Raw genomic sequence first — 18,431 nt, forward strand, 5'->3', positions numbered from 1 at the left:
AATTTTATGGTTGAGGTCACCACAACATGAGGAACTGTACTGAAGGGTCATAGCATCAGGAAGGTTGAAAATTACTGTTCTAAAGGGTCTGTAACATTCCCCCAAAACAGTGCCATCCACTGGGGATCAAGTGTTCAAATATCAGAGTAGTAGCAAATTTGCCCCTACCCCTTTACAGATTCAGTCATGTTTACTGAGAAGTGTCCACCTTGTCTACAGATGGGCTGACCCCTAACTTTGAGACAGCAAAGGAAATAGCCTAAAAGTGAAAATGCCACATCCTTCAGAACAAAGGGAGAATAATTGGCAGAATAAAAACATTGTGTCCTTGAACATAGCTGGGAGATAAATCATTCCCACACACCTTTCCAAGATTAAAAGACTTATGTACTTTTTACTGTGTGTATAAAAAGAGAAGCTGAAATTTCAGTCAAAAAGAGAAAGTCCAAAACAACTTTTTTTAAAATTTTTTTTTTATTGAAAAAAAATTTTCCGCCTCCCCACCTCCCATTTCCCTCCCCCTCCTCCCGCCCCTCTCCCCCTCCCCCCACTCCTCTTCTCCTCCCTCTCCAGTCCGAAGAGCAGTCAGGGTACCCTGCCCTGTGGAAAGTCCAAGGTCCTCCCCCCTCCATTCAGGTCTAGGAAGATGAACATCCAAACTGTCTAGGCTCCCACAAACCCAGAACATGAAGTAGGATCAAACCCAGACCCAAAAAGAAGATCATGGGATGTACTCACTCATAATTGGTTTCTAGCCATTATTTCTAGTCTATAATTTGTGATCCTAAAGAAGCTAAATAAGAGGGTGAACCCAAGGAAAAACATATAGTTATCCTCCTGGCTATGGGAAGTAGACAAGATTGCCGGGCAAAAAATTGGAATGGGGGTGGGGTGGGATGGGGGTGAGGGGAGATGGGGAGAGAAAAGTGTGAAGGAGACGATGGGGGGAACTTGGGGAAACAGGATGATTGGGGATAAAGGAAGGTTGGATAGGGGAGCAGGGAAGCACATATCTTAGTTAAGGGAGCCACCTAAGGGTTGGCAAGAGTCTTGAACCTGGAGTGGCTACCAGGTGCCCAGGGCAATGTCCCCAGTTAGTTCCTTGGGTAGCTGAGGATAGGGAACCTGAAATGACCCTATCCTATAGCCATACTGATGCTTGCATATCACCATAGAACCTTCATCTGGCGATGGATGGAGATAGAGACAGAGACCCACACTGGAGCACCGGACTGAGCTCCCAAGGTCCTAATGAGGAGCAGAAGGAGGGAGAACATGAGCAAGGAAGTCAGGACCACGAGGGGTGCACCCACCCACTGAGACAGTGGGGCTGATCTATTGGGAGCTCACCAAGGCCAGCTGGACTGTGACTGAAAAAGCATGGGATAAAACCAGACTCTCCAAAACAACTTTTGTAGGAGACTTACTGCTCCCTACCTGTGGGAGACTTACTGCTCCCTACCTGTGGGAGACTTACTTACTGCTCCCTACCTGTGGGAGACTTACTTACTGCTCCCTACCTGTGGGAGACTTACTTACTGCTCCCTACCTGTGGGAGACTTACTTACTGCTCCCTACCTGTGGGAGACTTACTTACTGCTCCCTACCTGTGGGAGACTTACTTACTGCTCCCTACCTGTGGGAGACTTACTTACTGCTCCCTACCTGTGGGAGACTCACTGCTCCCTACCTGTGGGAGACTCACTGCTCCCTACCTGTGGGAGACTCACTGCTCCCTACCTGTGGGAGACTCACTGCTCCCTGGGTCAGTTTCGCCTACCCTGTTGTGCTTGGCTTCTCCTGCTGTTCTGATCTGTCTCTGCAAGGAGTTATTGCTCCATTGTTCCTGTGTTCTGAACATGCTGACTTTTCTGCATGTTGCAGTTAGGGACTTTCTGCCTGACCATCAGACCATGGTTAGGTTGCCTAGTAAGTTGCCTAGTTACCCATATACACATGAAGAACTTTCTCATTTCCCTTACCCTATATTTACCTTGCTTATTCCCTTAAATAAATGGGACTTAATCAGCATTGTGTCTTGTCTCCATCTCTTGTGTCTGTTGTCCTTTTCCATTCTCACTCCCTCTAGGGTCTCCATTGACTTAACCACGGGTCGGGGCAGACTTTTATTTAAGACTGATGTTGACATCCCACCAGGACCCACAGTCGTTTATAGGTCTACATTAATCATAAACTGGTTGTCCTAGTAGCTCAGGCCTCTTATCAGTTAATTCTACATTTTGCATTAACCCATTCATTATTCTTGTCTGTGTTAGCCATGTGGCTTGGTAACTTTTTCAACGAGGCAGTCACATCTTAAATCCTCTGCATCTTGGTGACAACTGCAGAATGAACCTCTCCTCTCCCCAGAATTCTCCTGCTCTCAATGCCCTGCCTATACTTCCTGCATGGCTACTGGCCAATCAGTGTTTTATTAAAATACAATTGACAGGGTACAGACCATTGTCCCACAGCACTTCTCCCTTTAAAAAAAAAAAAGAACTCTGAATCAAATCTCCTTTGGTTAGCTTTTCTCCTGACCATTATCCATAACAACTTGTAACCAACATTCTAAACAAAGGCAAGCACCCATAAACCATTTTTTTGGGAATGTGAGCATAGTTTTCTAAGCAACTTCCTGCTGATTGGGGGTGCTGATAATCTTATGTGGACCTAAAGAAAATTTTGAATTATGGTTAAGTCCTAAATGGAATATTATGTGAGGTTTGATCATCTCAGCCAACAGTCTTAAAACTGTTCTGGATGCAAAACCCAGAGGAAACTCCAACAGAGATCCTCTGAAATGTTAGATCATCTGGACCATCTGCTCCTATTGGAGATTCTTTTAGGGGTTCTTCCTTGGTCAAACCTGATTTTTCTTAGCCCAGAATAAATCCAGTTTCTCATTTGCTGTGGAAACAAAAGCTAAACCTCTTCTCCAAAGTAACTCTGTGAGTTCAAGGACAACCTGATCTACAGAGTGAGTTCCAGGACAGCCAAAGATACACGGAGAAATCCTGTCTCAAAAAGTCAAAAGTTAAAAATAAAAATAAAAGAAATAGAGTTTAAAATAAAGACACATAAAGATGAAAAATATACAGAGTGTCTGGATACTGTATGTTATTGTGTTGTCTTTGAATTGTTTGATGGCTGAGGAAGGAGCAAAAGCTTCTAAAAAATATTCGATTATAAATGCTTCTGGATTAATACAACATAAATATTTTGAAAATGCCTTGACTTCAATATTTAAGTCAAAAAGTATGTTACAGAGACAGATGGGCATGCCATGCAGAGTGAGGTTGGATATTTATTTAGTGGGTTATAGAGGGAAAGGGGGAAAGGGGAGAAGCAGAGAAGGGAGAAGAGCAGAGAGAGAAAGAAAAACAGAGAGAGAGAGAGAGAAGGGGAAGGGGAGAAGTGGGGAGAGATGGAAAGGAAGGGACTCAGGCTGGAAGCAGAAGGAAGATCTGCTTGCCTCAGTGGATGGGGGAGGGAGTGAGTGGGTCTTGTCTGTTAAAGGGACAGGACAGTCCATTACATTCCCATTTCTTTTTATAATAAAAAAGGTAGGAGATTAGGCACAACAGGTTAAAGAAATTGGGATGGCAGATTCCCAAGAATGCTTCCTGCTTATTTGTGGGTGTTGTCTGGGTGGGGGGAACTTGAGAAAGCTGGGACTGGTCACATCCTGGCAAAGCTGGTCTCTTTGCTCCTGTCCAGTGTTTGTGGTATGAAAATGTCTGGTGTCTCTTATACCTGTTTAAGGTACTCGAAGAATAGAAGACAAAGTTAAGTTTAGGGGAAAAAAATTTAGAACCAGGGAATTGAGAGGGGTGTATCTGACCTGTTTAAGGTGGATCCTAAGGGTGTTGGAGCCTTGTAGGCTTTAGATCTCTGAAATGGCTGTGCTTTCTGGTGCGCAGTGGTGGAGCGTTCCAGAGGCTATATAAGGGTGGAAGGGGGATGACAAAGTGCTGATGATGAGCCAGCAAAGAGAGACAGGTGGAAGGGGGGGGCGAGAGCGCGCATTTAGAAAAATGTGGGCTTTTGGAGCGTAGTTTGCTTTAAGTTAGATAGTCCCAATTTAAAAGGATTTTGTAAATGGCTGCTTAAGGGCGCTTTGAAATCAGCTTGGAATTACAAGAAACCCATTTTAAATGCATGTGTGAATAACTCGAGCCCATTGCAATGCATCCATCAAACAGAGTCCTTGAGTCAAATACAGGGGTGCATGGGAAATGAGTGAGGGACGCCTCCCTGCAACCAAATCCCATCTCAGCGAAAGGCTCTGGCTTTTACAGCAGGGATCAGGCTTTTGGCATGACCAAGACTTCAACAAAAGCCTGAAAAGCAAATGGGTTACCCCCAAACCCTGCCCACATGCAGTTTAAAAAGGAGAACTTATCGAGTGAAGACAATGTGCCTGGTGGAGCATGTGGGAAGGGAAATCTTGGTGGGACCTCCACATATTAGGAAAAATCCTAAGATGAGTCGCTCCGTAGGCACAAAGAAATCCAATCAGGTCAAATCAAACCAAATTAAATGCCCATGTTTTCTTAAATAGAGCACTCTCGGGTGACCAAGACCATGGCAGGGGAGACAGAAAACGGGAGCATATGCAAAACTCAGGACCATGTGTTCTTCCTCTGGGCAACCACTTAAATACCTTGTGGGAGTGGTCCTGACCCTTCCCCGGGAGGGGTCAGGACCTGCCATTCTGGAATTTGGAGTCCAGACCAATACAACTCCCAGGCCAGGGGGCTGGGATGGATGCCAGGGTCTAGGGTGACACTCCCAACTTAACATTACATATACCATAGCTGAAAACGTGAAAACAGAGAACAAACACCACAGGGCCTATAGAAGGACATCTCCTCTCTACAGGCAGGTGTTAAAGCCTGACTGGCTCAAGTCTGGGTGACTCAGAAGCCAGAGGCTAGAGGCCGCTCCAAGTGATCTCTCACAGCGGGGACCACTTACAAGTGGTCCAAAAAAAAAAAAGAAAGAAAAAGAAAAATCCGAGGGACCCCAGACCCCAAAGTGAATGCACCACACAGTGTGTACAGTGCTAGCGCGGGAGAACCAACCCTGAGTGGTCCGATCACAATTTTAGCTATGGGAAGCAACCTGAGATGAGTGTCAGTGAAGGGTTAACCATAGCCATGAAGGCTGTGGTTGGGGGCTAGAAGGGGAAAACTCACCACTGAAGCTGCTGGTGTGCTGGTGTGTGTAGAGGCAAATACAATGCAGAGCTGTTGTAAAAAAAAAAAAAAAAAAAAAAAAAAACTGGTTCCCGAGCCCAGGGTTCCACATGTCCTCAGCCAGCCCACGAGCAGGCGGGAGGAAACATGGAGAGAGCCTGGCTGAGTCATCAGCACCAAATTTTATGGTAAAAGTAAAACGGCACCATTCCCCAAGAGGCCTGCAGGCCACGAGGGGCAGCGAGTCCCAGGCAGGGAGCCACGTGGTGGGTGAAAGACAGAGACAGTAGGTGTGAGTCATGCAGAGTGATGTTGGATATTTATTTAGTGGGTTATGCAGGGGAAAGGGAAAGGGGAGAAGGGGAAAGAGCAGAGAGAGAGACAGAGAAAGAGAAACAGAGGGAGAGAGAAAGGAATTGGGGGGAAGGGGGAGAATTGGGGGGAAGGGAGAGAGGCAGAAGCTGCCTCTTCCAGAGAGGGACTCAGGCTGGAAGCAGAAGGAAAATCTGCTTGCCTTGGCCGACCAGGGAGAGGGTGGGTGGGGCTTGTCTCTTAAAGGGACAGGACAAACCATTACACTCACAGCCACAATAAAACTGGAATAAGGACGGGTACCTATAACTTCTCTCACTCTATGACTGTGGTTCTCAACCTTCCTAATGCTGAGACTCTTTAATACAGTTCCTCATGTTGTGGAGACACACCCCCAGCCATAGAATTACTTTTGATGCAACTGTATAACTCTAATTTTGCTAATGTTATGAATCATAATGTAAATATGTGTTTACTGATAGCCTAGGGCATTCCCTGTTAAAGAGTCATTCGACCCCCACCCCTCCCACAAGAAAAGAGGTCGAGACCCAGAGGTTGAGAAGCACTGCTCTAACACTTCCCACTAATCCATCCAATCCTGTTCTTGCTCCACACTAAGATCTCCTCCACTCAGATCAAGTGGTTATTTGTGTTTTACTTATTTGTTTGAGACCTAGTCCAGGCTGGCCTCAAACTCACTATGCAGCTTGAGGACGGCCTTGAACTCTTGATCCCCCTGCCCCTACTTCCTGAGTGTTGGGATTAGAGAAGTGAGCCACAGAGCCCTGAAAGAATGATTATTTGAAAACAAGTTGTTCTAGCCTGTTTCTAAGCCAGTGGCTTCCACATTACAATGATTCCCAGGTCTGGTGAATCCACAAGTATTATACAGTAAATGTACAGCTGGCAGATCGGTTGGACTATCCGCGGGAAGTGTACACACACATACATATCCACTTAGACTAAGCCATTTTTGCAGAGCTACGGGAACACCTGTCCTTTGGATAAGCCACTGTCAATTCTGTGGAAATCTTGTGAAATCATGGCATTTCCCCCTTCTACAGTATCCCAGCAGTGTATAAACCTGACTTTTCCTGTAGGGCAACTGGATACCTGCCCTCAGAACATGAAGCCATGGTGTGAAAAGGATTTGCTCAGTCAAGCCTTTGTTTTTATAGCCAAAATCTACATAAAAATAGTCCCCCACCACTATCTTTACTGACAGTGGTCACTGATAAGAAAGGAGCCTCATATTACAGGAGGTTTTATCTGTTCTAACAGCAGACTCAGGAAGGTGTAATCTACTGGCCCTTACTCTAAACAAGTTACTAATATTCTGAATTTACCCTTCACCTTAATTTCAACTAACATAAGTTCATAGCCCAGGAAATTAACTGGGAAAAGGCTGAGTCACTAAAACTAGCTTCAGAATGAAAAATTCTCACCTGGGCACCCTGCTGGAGTCAAAAACTTGAGTCCCCAGGGGGCTGGAGAGATGGCTCAGTGGTTAAGAGCAATGCCTGCTCTTCCAAGGGTCCTGAGTTCAATTCCCAGCAACCACATGGTGGCTCACAACCATCTGTAATGAGGTCTGGCGCCCTCTTCTGGCCTTCAGGCATATATGCAGACAGAATATTGTATACATAATAAATATTAAAAAAAAAAAAACTGGGTCCCCAGAAGAGATTTCTTTTTTCCTTTTAACTCAACCAACTAGTCTCTCATGCAAATCATGCCCACAGGTCAGTATAGCTACCAATGCTGTGTTCCCAGCCGCCAGGGAACTTCATAGCCACACCCTTTCTGAAACATAAGGTGTCTCCTTGCCAAATCCAATGGTTTTGTGACTCTGTGAAAATGCATGCTTGATATTACTTCGACTATGCCAAAAGGGAAAAAAGAAAAGAAAAAGAAAATGCATGCCTGATACTATTGTTACCACCTATGGAACTGCTAACTTGTCTGTACGCCTATATAAACCAAAAGTTTTGTAGAGATTATCCCTTCTGCCTTCGACTTTTTCTTCTCCCTTCTTTCATCTTCCCCCAAGGAATAAAGAAACATGCAGGAAAAAAATGTGCCTAAGTCAGTCAGTTTTGTCCTACCCCTCGGATCCAGTTCATAAGCCAGTTTTCCTTTGCCCTAGAAGTCCTGTTCTGAACCCCGAGGGAGTGCTGAGGCTGGTATTCAATAGCTCCCGATACCCAGGCTTGCCCATGTGAACCCTCATTCCTTAACACTTCCCAGTCCCACTGCACGCCAGCCCCATGACTCTTCCTTTTTATTTTTGTGATTAGGTCTCATGCAGCCCAAGCTGGCTTCCAACTTGCTCTGTAACTGAGGATAACCTTAAACTTTTAATCCCCCTGCCTCCACTTCCTAAGTACTGGGGTTATATTTGTATGCCATACTGGAAATTGAACCAGGTACTTCATGCATGCTGGGCAAGCACTGTATTAAGTTACTTCCCAAGGCCTCACAGGTCTTCTTGCTGCTCAAATCGGTCAAGCTGTTGTGGCTCAGAGAATTACATCTACTGTACTGCTGCCGCGGAAACCTTTCTCTCAGATCCTCAGGGAGGCAGCTTTCTCCCCATTCAGTTCTTTAGTCAAACTCCTTCTCACAAGCTGGATGTGGTGCCTTACCCCTGAAACCAAAGCAACCAGGAAGATGAGACAAGAGGATTGACAATTTTGAAGCCATTTGGGGTTACATAGTAAATTCTAGGTGAACCTGGGCTACAGAGCAAGGTAGTCTCAAAAACAAAAAAGTTTTGTTTGGTAGTACTCACCTGCGCTTCCTGCAAGTGCTCATCTGAGCTTCCTGCAAGTGCTCATCTGTACTTTCTGCAAGTGCTCACCTGTGCTTCCTGTGAGTGCTCACCTGTGCTTCCTGAAAGTGCTCATTTGTGCTTCCTGCAAATGCTCACCTGTGCTTCCTGCGAGTGCTCACCTGTGCTTCCTGCGAGTGCTCACCTGTGCTTCTGTGAGTGCTCACGTGTGCTTCCTGCGAGTGCTCACCTGTGCTTCCTGCGAGTGCTCATCTGTGCTTCCTGCGAGTGCTCACCTGAGCTTCCTGTGAGTGCTCACCTGCGCTTCCTGCGAGTGCTCACCTGCACTTCCTGCGAGTGTATTCATTTGCACTTCGGAGGTAGAGGTAAGAGGGTGTCTTCCTCAGCTCTACCTACTGCAAGTTCAAGGCCAGCCTGAGTTACAAAAGACCCTAACCTAAACAAAAACAAAACCCAGGAGCCACAGAAATGGCTCAGCTGATAAAGGTGCTTACTGCTAAGCCTGACTGCCTAAGTTTGACCCTCAGAATCTTCGGCCTAAGTTTGACCCTCAGAACCTTCGTGGTTGAAGGAGAGATCCATCTCCTGCAACTTGTCCTGGCATCCATGTATAAGCTATATATAGCTCAAATTTTTGCACATACACCCTCTAAAATAACTAAATGATTGTAAAAATAAACAAAGAAGCAGCATCGTTCAGAGGCTTTTCAACATCAAGCAGCCTCCCCCAGCCCTGCTTTCCATCCTGTCCTCAACCCGTAATTATTTGGTTGCTACTATTATTATGTTTACTCATCTGTCTTCTGAATGGAACATGACTTCTGTGTGAGGCAGCGATTTGCCACGTGCTCACTGTAGTGGATTCACATGACCTATATCAGTGCTTGAGACATTACAGGTGTTAAATAATTGTCCACCGGGTGAATTAAATGAATAAGTGAATGAACGAACATCATGTGAAGGCCAGGTGGCACCACACATGCCTGTAACTCTGAAATCCCAGTACTTGGGAGGTGGAGGTAAGAGAATCAGGAAGCAGACTGGAGTACAGGAGACTCTTGAGAGAGAGAGTCAGGTGACTAAGGGGTCATCTCATCTCTGTATCTGGCACTTTCTCACCAGCAAGCATCCTGGGAGAGACAAGCCATTGGCCACAATGTTCCTCTCTTGCAGTTTCTGGTTATAGTCCCCCAATGATCATTGTTATCAGTATTTTGCATTTACATCAGGGCAGTGTGTCGTCTAGTTTTGGGGTTTTGTTTTGGTTTTTTGGTAGATCTTACAAGAATATTCATCAAGATGGCTCAGTGGGTAAAGGTGCCTGCCGCCAAGTCTGACGACCTGAACTTAATCCTGAGGACCCACAGGGTGGAGAGAACCAACTCCTCCAAGTTGCTTTCAGTCCTTCACGGACACACACACACACCCCAAATCAATATTTTAATTTAAAAAAAAATATTTTCTCTGAAAAAAAAAGAAAAGAAAAATTTTTTTTCTCGTGTTTTACAGAGGCTCACAGAGGATGCAGGGCTGACCTAGTCCTTCGTCCTACTTAGGTTGCAGACAGTGATAAAGGTGGTTGATGTCAGTCATTCCGTCTTGTTTGGAAGCTGCCTCCTGCAAAGGCTGAACATGACAAGCCTTGCTTGCTCTGCCTCTGTCCTTTCGGTTTCCTGGACTCCAGTTCCTCGCTGGAAGGACTTTCCTAATGGGAGTCCAGTTAAGTAGCTTCCTTGTCTTCACATACCAAATCCTCCGTTCTCTTCACTGCTTCCCTGACCACCCGAAAGGGGGGTCCGTGACCAGGCACCACCACATCAGCCACACCCAGGATCCTCTCCCGGCTCCGCTGCTGAGCTACTGGGTCTTCGCTCAGGGCCTGCCAAGAGTCCTCGTCCCCAAGGCGCTCGAACACATCGCCAGCCACCACCACGGTGCCCAGGCTGGTGCCCTCCACTACGACGCTCACATCGCGCTGTCCTCCGTGGCCCGGCGTGGCCCACACCTGCAATCCGGAGCCTAGTATCAAGGGCTGCATTTCACACAGCCCATGAGGCAGATAGAGGCCCCCGGGAAGGCAGAAGTCATGGGACACTAACAGAGCCGCCCGGAGAAACAGCCCTAGGTTCCCGATATGATCTGAGTGCCCGTGGGTTCCCACCACCAGAGTCACGTCTCCGGGGGCCACGCCCTGCCTAGCGAGGGCTTCCAGCAGCGCCTCCCGAGCCCAAGGGCCCCCGGTGTCCACGAGAATGGGGCCACGCACCGCCTCCTCCAGGGCAGTCTTCGTGCCGCCGTCTGCGGACGGGGCCATTGGGCGGCTGGAACCCGAAGCCCAGGCCCGGGGCAGGACGAGGGTCACACTGCCATCAGCACGGACCGCATCGCCCGTCCCCTGCGGCTCGGCATAACCGCGCTGCAAAACCATCACCGAGTAGGAGTCGCTGGTCGCCAGCAGAGGGGTCTCACCGTGCAGAGGCTCAGTTCGCACTGGACCGCTCATGGCAGACACGGACGACTGCCCAGTAGAGCTCAATTCCTACGGCAAGCCCTGCCACGCTTTCCTTCTCGACTCGTTGCCACCCCCAGTACTTAAAGTGGTATCGCCCTCCACCCCTCGCCTAAGATGGTATCGCCCAACCCGCCTTTCCACGCGACCTCGCCTACCTAGACTTCTTGGCCAGGGTCCCATTAGGCTTGTAGTCGGTAGCTCTTCACCCATCAACATTTGAAGGATACCTTTTACCCCTTCGCTCTAGCTCTATCCGTTGACTAATTTGGAACAAACTATCGCTGTCCTTAAGTCTTTTTTACTCTGGGAAAATTCAAAAGTCGGGAAAACGGGAGGAATTTTGCTCTTCACAGGCTCCCGTACAAATTTTGGCAGCTGAAGCGCTAGCCACGTTGCTTAACTCTAATCTCTGTACAGTTTACACCATGTGTTGCACGAACTTCGAGTTTTTGGTTTTTGGTTTTTTTTTTTTTTTTTTTGTATTTTTCTGATACAGGGTCTCATGTAGCCCATGTAGCCCAGGATGGTCCTGAACTTGTTATGTAGCTGAGGAAGACCTTAAGCTCTTGATCCTTTCGTTTCCACCTCCCAAGTGCTAGACTTATAAACGTGTACCTCTACTCTGGTACGGTTGCTTCACACCCCTGCCAGTATCTTTGGGGCACGAAATTATCAGCACCATTAGCTGCTGATAGACAGCAGGCCAAAGACTCCACTGTTTGGGTGCTCGGATAATGTGTACATGTTTGAAATGGGGCTCAGTCAAGTCATACAGACAAGATTTAATTGCGATATAGAAAATATGGCACCTGTAAAATACGAAATAGATCACATCTCTCTACCCACCTAACCTATCGGCATTGCTTCCTTCCACTGCCCTGTTCCCAGACTGATGGTGTAGTCTCATGTTTGCAGGCTGTGTATGTAGGCTGGTGAGCGTCCCTTTTTGGCTTCTTATTTTGAGAAAGGGACTTATGTAGTTCTGGTTGGTCTTGAACTGCCATGTAGCTGGATGATGGCTTTGAACTGATATTCTTGCCTCCAATTCTCAAGTGCTGAGATTATAGGGGTTTGCCAACATCAGGTTTTATGTGATCCAATTCACATCCTTGTCCATGACTAGGTAGACATTCTACCAACTGAGCTACATCTGTAGCCGTCCTCTGGCCTCTTGAACAGGTCAAAATAGACCCCCTTTTAAAAAGCAAAGAGACTTTCCCACAGCTCATACCATCACTGACCAATTGGTGCAGGTGAGGACCAAAAAATACAGAGAAAAACTCCAACACCGTCACCACACGCATTTGGTTAATTACGTGGCGGCATGTGGCTCATCTCTGAGGCAAACTTGCCCCAGCTTCTTTGCACCTTTTTCTCCTCTCATGTTGCTGTTCTGGGTCCCCAGGATCACGTCTGAGATCATAGGGAAAGGACGGTTACAAGCCTTGGCATGGGGAAGGGAGAGTGAGTTTAGAACACTCCCCGTGACCCCTCCTGGGGGCTCAAAGGTCCTCTGGGTCACGCTTGGAATTGCCTGAAGCCTTGGTGATCTCCTCTTCTTCCTCCTCTTCTTCCTCATCCTCTTCTTCCTCCTGCCCATCACTGATCTTCTCCTTTCCAGTCCAGGTTTCCTGTAGACAAGCTAGGTGGAATGAGAGCAGACAATTCAGTAGTAATGCTGGGGTATGGGAAGCAGGAGAGGAGAGGCCCAACCTCTACACTTACCAGTCTCAGAGGCTGGAAGCACATGGCCTTCGCAGAGAAAATGCTGCAGGGGCTGCTCCTGATGGTGGAAATACCAGTCTCCCACAACATCTTCAAATTCCTCCAGCATTGTCTCGCACTGGGGAAGAGCAGGAAGAGGATCTGCTCAGATGGGCTTTGGGAGACCTCTGCTCTTCATTCCCTGTCTTCCCTCTCCATTGACCGCCTTTCGGGAGGCAGGCAGCCAGAAGGTTATACCTGTATTACTAGATGTGTGATTCTCTTCATTCAACATTTGTCAGGATCTATTACTATCTGATACACAGTATATCTACGCAGCTAGGTGGCCATGTCTGTAGTCCCAGTGGGGAGGTGAAGGCAGAAGGGTCATATATTTAAACTCATTTTCAACTACATAGCGAGTTTTCAGACCAGCCTGGACTACATGTAATCCTGTCTCAGAAACTCAGTATGTCTCCAATTCTAGCCTGTAAAGTAGGAACTGGTAATCAATCACACCTGTGACATGGGAGTAACACAAGGCAGCAGTGTGTGGCCCAGAAACCAGAACATAGTAGGCGCCCAGTAAGCAGTGAGATATATTATCAGCCTTGCAATATAACTTCTTTTTTTTAAAAAAATATTTATTTATTTATTTATTTATTTATTTATTTATTATGTATACAATATTCTGTCTGTGTGTATGTCTGCAGGCCAGAAGAGGGCGCCGGACCTCATTACAGATGGTTGTGAGCCACCATGTGGTTGCCAGGAATTGAACTCAGGACCTTTGGAAGAGCAGGCAATGCTCTTAACCACTGAGTCATCACTCCAGCCCCCAGCAATATAACTTGATAAATGGCACTGCCTTAATTCACTCTTTGTCTCCTCCCTGCTCAAAGGTAGACATCCCCTACATTGAGTTCCAGGATGTAGCTCTTCTCACCTCCCTGGCCAGAGTAGCCCCCCATCCTACCTGCTTCTTGAGGAATGTGACCTCCACACTGGGCTCGTCCCACAGCTCCAGAGGGATCCCCAGATCCACTTTCACCCCCTTCTGTACCAGGCCTTTCAGTGTCGCCATGGTCTGACTCTGACCCTGCGGGATGGAAAATTTGGTATCAGTCCCACCCACCTTCTCCATTTTCACTACATCAGCCCTATCAACTGCTGGAGTCTCCATAGTGTGTTCTGTGAGGGAGTCTGATTGCCAATCATTCCTCGAAGATCTTTGATGATATAGGTCTCTGTGTCTGAGAAACAGGGTCCTGGGCTGGCGAAGAGAGCTCAGTTCGTAAAATGCCCGAGGACCTGAGTTCAATCCCCAGAATCCATATTTAATAATAATAAAAAAAGGCATGGCAGCACAAGCTTATAATTGCACCACTGGAGAACAACAAACAGGTCGATTCTTAGGGTTCTCTCTGACTAGCCATCCTAGCCTGTTTAGAAAGTCAGTAAGCCAGTGAGACCCTGTCTCAAAAAATCCAAGGTAGGAACTGGGTGTGGTGGCACACGCCTTTAATCCCAGCACTCAAGAGGCAGAGGCAGCTGGATCCCTGTGAGTTCAAGGCCCGCCTGGTCTATGGAGCAAGTTCCGGGACAGCCAAGGCTGTTACACAGAGAAGTCATGTCTCGAAAAAAACAACAAACAAGTTGGGTATGGCAAGATGTCTTTGTGGGTAAAGGTGTCTCCCACCAAGCCCAGTGACCTGAGTTCTATCCACAGGACCCACATGGTGGAGAGACCCAACTCCCACAAGCGTGTTGGGATACATTTCACACATGAAATAATTGCGGAAAAACAAAACAAGGTGGATGGCTCCTGGGGAAAAAATGCCCAAAGCTGTTCTCTGGCCTCTCTACATGCCCGTGCGCACATACATGAACACTCAAGGGCACATGCAAAGCCTTGGGGGAAAGAAACGAAAAGCAGCATGGCTGTTCCTAGGAAACGCCTGACCTTGGCATATCTCAAGGAGCCCTTGCGCTCAGCGTGAACACTGTAGTCCAGGATCCGCTCACATAAATTCTCCAAAGCCTCTTCCAATCTTGTCTCGCTGTGGGAACAAGGAAATAAGACTCCGTGACGTGTCAGGAGCTGGCAGCTGCTCCGAGGTTGGTTAGAAGGTGGGTAAGCAGACACTCACGAAAGGCTGTAGGGCACGTGTCTCTTCCTCTTGCCGGTGTCTAGCACCTGCCCCAGCTCCAGCACTTCTCGAGATCGACCCGTGCGACTCAGCTCTTCCTGAAGCTCCATGCTCAGCAGCTTACACACTGGTAGTAAGGAGAGACCCAAAGGGTTGAAGACAAGTGACCCCACCAGCGTCGTTCCACCCATGCTCCAAGTCAGCAGAGCACATAAGCAAACATGCTGGAGCCAGGAAGACCGGAAGACGATACTGACTCAACCTCAGTAGCGGTGTGACACTTGCTGCGTCCCAGCTTCTTCACCTCTAACACGTGGGTGAGACTGTGCCCCTTATAACCGTGTGATGAAAATTTAGGTCCATCAGCATATGGAAAACCCCTAGAGTCGTGTCTGGCATACAGTGAGCACTGTGTAAGTACGTGGTGTCACTCTGACCTTACTCGTTGAGCTACTTTTCTATGTATACTAGAGTGCAGATAGCATAAAACCCATCATGACGTGTCCACAAAACTGCCAGTATAGTCTGGGGCTGTCACATAAACAACGATGATACAGCGGTGGTGCTCCAGGGTTACAATCAAGAAACCTGTTTCCAGGACTGGTAAGATGGCTCGACAGGTAAAGGAACCCGCTGCTAAACCTAGAGGACCCACATGGTGGAAGGTGAGAACCGACTCCTCCATGTTAGTCTCTGACCCGCACACACTGCACATGTTTACCCACACATATAACCAACCAACCAAACAAACAAAGAGACTTAATCTCACAGGAAATGGAAAAATGCAGAATTCATCAAAGGCCACCTCCTCTACTGTAATTTCAATAAGGATAGACATGTCTTTTCCACTGCTGTCTTCCTCAGTACCTTATCTGGCACAGTAGACTGGGTTCTCAAAAGTAAGAGTCTCCTCTAGAAGTGACAAGCTACACGGGTAAATAACAATAGTGTTTACCCTGCTACAACCTGAGACACACAGGCACTCCCTTTTCCCTAGGACACGACACAGCAGGTGACAGCAAGGAAGGAGTCCAAAGGAGACATTAAATTCCACAAGAATGGAGAGGAGCTTAGCAAACACAGGGGAGTGGGGTGGGGTGCACGAATTTATTCCCAGCACCCAGGAAGCAGAGGCAGGCAGATCTCTGTGAGTTTGAGGCCAGCCTGGTCTACAAAGGGAGTTCCAGGATAGCCAGGACTGTTAGAGAAACCCTGTCTTGAAAAACTTTAAAAAAGGAAGGAAGGAAGGAAGGAAGGAAGGAAGGAAGGAAGGAAGGAAGGAAGGAAGGAAGGAGAAAGAAAGAAAGAAAGAAAGAAAGAAAGAACACAGAAAAGGGGGAAAACAAAACAGCGAAGGGAGAGACAAGGTATACTCATTGACTGTGAGAAATTGGGTGTGCCTGGAGCATAGTCAATTTTAGGATGGGAATGAAGTATGAAAGTGTAAGGGTGGGCCGGGTGGTGGTGGCGCACGCCTTTAATCCCAGCACTTGGGAAGCAGAGGCAGGTGGATCTCTGTGAGTTCAAGGCCAGCCTGGTCTACAAGAGCTAGTTCCAGGACAGGCTCCAAAGCTACAGAGAAACCCCATCGCGATAAAACAAAAACAAAAGAAAAAGAAAAGAAAATGTGCGGATGTTTGACATTTACAAATACAAGACATTTACAGACCCTACCCCCCACCCCAGAAGAAGGTTGGCTTAGGGTCTGGGAAACCATTCAGCAAGTAAAGTGCTTGCAAGCTTGAGTACCTGAATTCAGATCCTCAGAACCTACAGAAAAAGCTGGGCAAGGTAGCACTTGTAATCCCAGTGTTCTGAGAAGACAGCTGACTTCTGTACCTAAATTCCAGGGGACTGAGAGAACCTGTTTCAAACAAAGGGTTGACGTCTCTCCTGAAGGAATGACACCTGAGGTTGTCCTCTGGCCTCTACATGTATATCACCCAGCCACACACACGGGGTCTTTTTCTGACAACAGAAGTGATAAATCAAGAGGCCAACATTATGCCTGTGTTTAGGCGGTAGTGGCGCACGCTTTTAATCCCAGCACCCAGGAGGCAGAAGCAGGCGGATTTCTGAGTTCGAGGCCAGCCTGGTCTACAAGAGCTAGTTCGAGGACTACAAAGTGAAACCCTATCTCAAAAAAAAAAATAAAATAATAATAATAATAATAATAATAATAATAAGAAGAAGAAGAAGAAGAAGAGGGGCTGGAGAGATGGCTCAGAGGTTAAGAGCATTGCCTGCTCTTCCAAAGGTTCTGAGTTCAATTCCCAGCAACCACATGGTGGCTCACAACCATCTGTAACGGGGTCTGGTGCCCTCTTCTGGCCCGCAGGCATACAGACAGACAGAATATTGTATACATAATAAATAAATAAATAAATATTAAAAAAGAAGAAGAAGAAGAAGAAGAAGAAGAAGAAGAAGAAGAAGAAGAAGAAGAAGAAGAAGAGGAAGTCTTAGGAGAACAGGGCATGGTAGCGCACGCCTTTAATCCCAGCACTTGGAAAGCAGAGCAGGCGGATCTCTGAGTTTGAGGCCAGCCTCGTCTAGAGAGAAAGTCCCAAGGTATCCAGCGCTACATAGAGAAGCTCTGTCATGAAAAACCAAAAAAGAAAAGAAAAAAGTCCCAGGAGAAGAGTGGTGCACAGATGCAAAAAGAAATGAAAGATTAGAATCAAATAATGAGTTACAGTGATAAAATGCAGTTGGCTGTAAGGTGAAGAGAAAAAGAGTCCAAGAAAAAAAGGTAATGTCGGGGAGAAAACAAGCTAGGGAACTACAGGGTATTCAGTGACTTGGTTCCTGACTAATACAGCCAGAGACCATGCTGCTTGCTGTAAAATCCCTTCAGTACACCCCAACTGCAAAGCCTCACACCGATGGGTAACTTCTAAGTGGTGTGGTGTCTCCATCTTTTGTTTATGAGCGTCAGCCACTGACATACTCACCTTTAAACCCCTGTCATCAAGCCTGTAATTTGCTAGCGTCTCTGCCTGGGCGAGGCACAGGATGTCTAGAAGGTATGAACCTTACACCCCACCCATGCAGGATGTCCAGATTTAGGTCTGGCTAACAAAGCGGGGAAACACACCGAGGAAGATGCTCGGTAGGATCCGCGCTACAGGTTCTGGAACTACAATTCCCACAATCCATTTGGGCCCGAGCCTGCAAGAAAAACCTGGCTCCTTTTGGATGCCGCCTGGGAAATGTAGTGTCACCAGAACCCAGATTTTTCCCCCCCATCCCTTGTTCCCATTCAAGAGTTACCAAGCTCCAAAAGAACTTCTATCAAGAGGGTCGAGTGACCCATCTATCTTAGTCCATTTGATCCAGCCTAGAGTTAGAGAGGCAGGAGGTGGGACAGACAGATGCAAATAAGAACAGCTTCTTTTCTATACCTTCGCATTTGCTGGGCAAACGTTCTGTATCATCATCCTCTTTTTTCGTCGTCTCAGTCCACGCACTGTACGCTACCAGGATGAAAAGCAGTATTTCCAACCTCACAGGTCCCATGACAAAACGCTGTCCACACATACACACAACTACCGTGTCCCTTCCGACTAACTTCTGGGAGGGAGCGGGCCCTTTAAATTTAGTCGCAGCGGGTCACAAGCTTTTTTTTTTTTAAAAAAAAAAAAAATCCACCGTGGAACGTTCAGCGCATGCTCAGAGCTAGCCCGAAAGTGGGTGGAGCGTCATGGCTCAGGACTTCCCCGCCTCAATTTTGTGGCGCCTCCTGCAGGTCCTGGCAGCTG

At 47.2% G+C, this 18,431-nt stretch overlaps 2 protein-coding genes across 2 annotated transcripts; both read right to left on the bottom strand.

Annotated features, from left to right (window-relative positions):
* Positions 1-9,698: 9,698 nt before the first annotated feature.
* Positions 9,699-10,876, bottom strand: Mblac1 (metallo-beta-lactamase domain containing 1). The gene has a single exon (XM_057765495.1). It carries the CDS (start codon positions 10,805-10,807, stop codon positions 10,025-10,027), a length of 783 nt encoding a protein of 260 aa, XP_057621478.1. The 5' UTR covers positions 10,808-10,876; the 3' UTR covers positions 9,699-10,024.
* Positions 10,877-11,354: 478 nt separating this feature from the next.
* Cnpy4 (canopy FGF signaling regulator 4) lies at positions 11,355-18,266 on the bottom strand. Its single transcript, XM_057765242.1, has 6 exons — positions 18,075-18,266; positions 14,671-14,797; positions 14,484-14,580; positions 13,497-13,619; positions 12,542-12,659; positions 11,355-12,458 (listed from the first exon to the last, which is right to left on the bottom strand). The coding sequence occupies exons 1-6, from the start codon at positions 18,208-18,210 to the stop codon at positions 12,319-12,321; spliced, it is 741 nt and encodes a 246-aa protein (XP_057621225.1). The 5' UTR covers positions 18,211-18,266; the 3' UTR covers positions 11,355-12,318.
* Between the last annotated feature and the right edge of the window lie 165 nt (positions 18,267-18,431).

The sequence above is a fragment of the Chionomys nivalis genome, chromosome 3 (genome assembly GCF_950005125.1).
Source record: "Chionomys nivalis chromosome 3, mChiNiv1.1, whole genome shotgun sequence".
Taxonomy (NCBI): Eukaryota; Metazoa; Chordata; class Mammalia; order Rodentia; family Cricetidae; genus Chionomys; species Chionomys nivalis.

Bases quoted from the DNA above. Each gene is read 5' to 3' on its own strand.
- Mblac1 (XM_057765495.1), bottom strand. From the start codon at position 10,807: ATGAGCGGTCCAGTGCGAACTGAGCCTCTGCACGGTGAGACCCCTCTG.
- Cnpy4 (XM_057765242.1), bottom strand. From the start codon at position 18,210: ATGTGTGGACAGCGTTTTGTCATGGGACCTGTGAGGTTGGAAATACTG. The intron at 14,798-18,074 runs GTATAGAAAAGA...CCTTACTACCAG, and splicing joins TTTGCCCAGCAAATGCGAAG to TGTGTAAGCTGCTGAGCATG. The intron at 14,581-14,670 runs GTGAGTGTCTGC...TTGTTCCCACAG, and splicing joins CACGTGCCCTACAGCCTTTC to CGAGACAAGATTGGAAGAGG.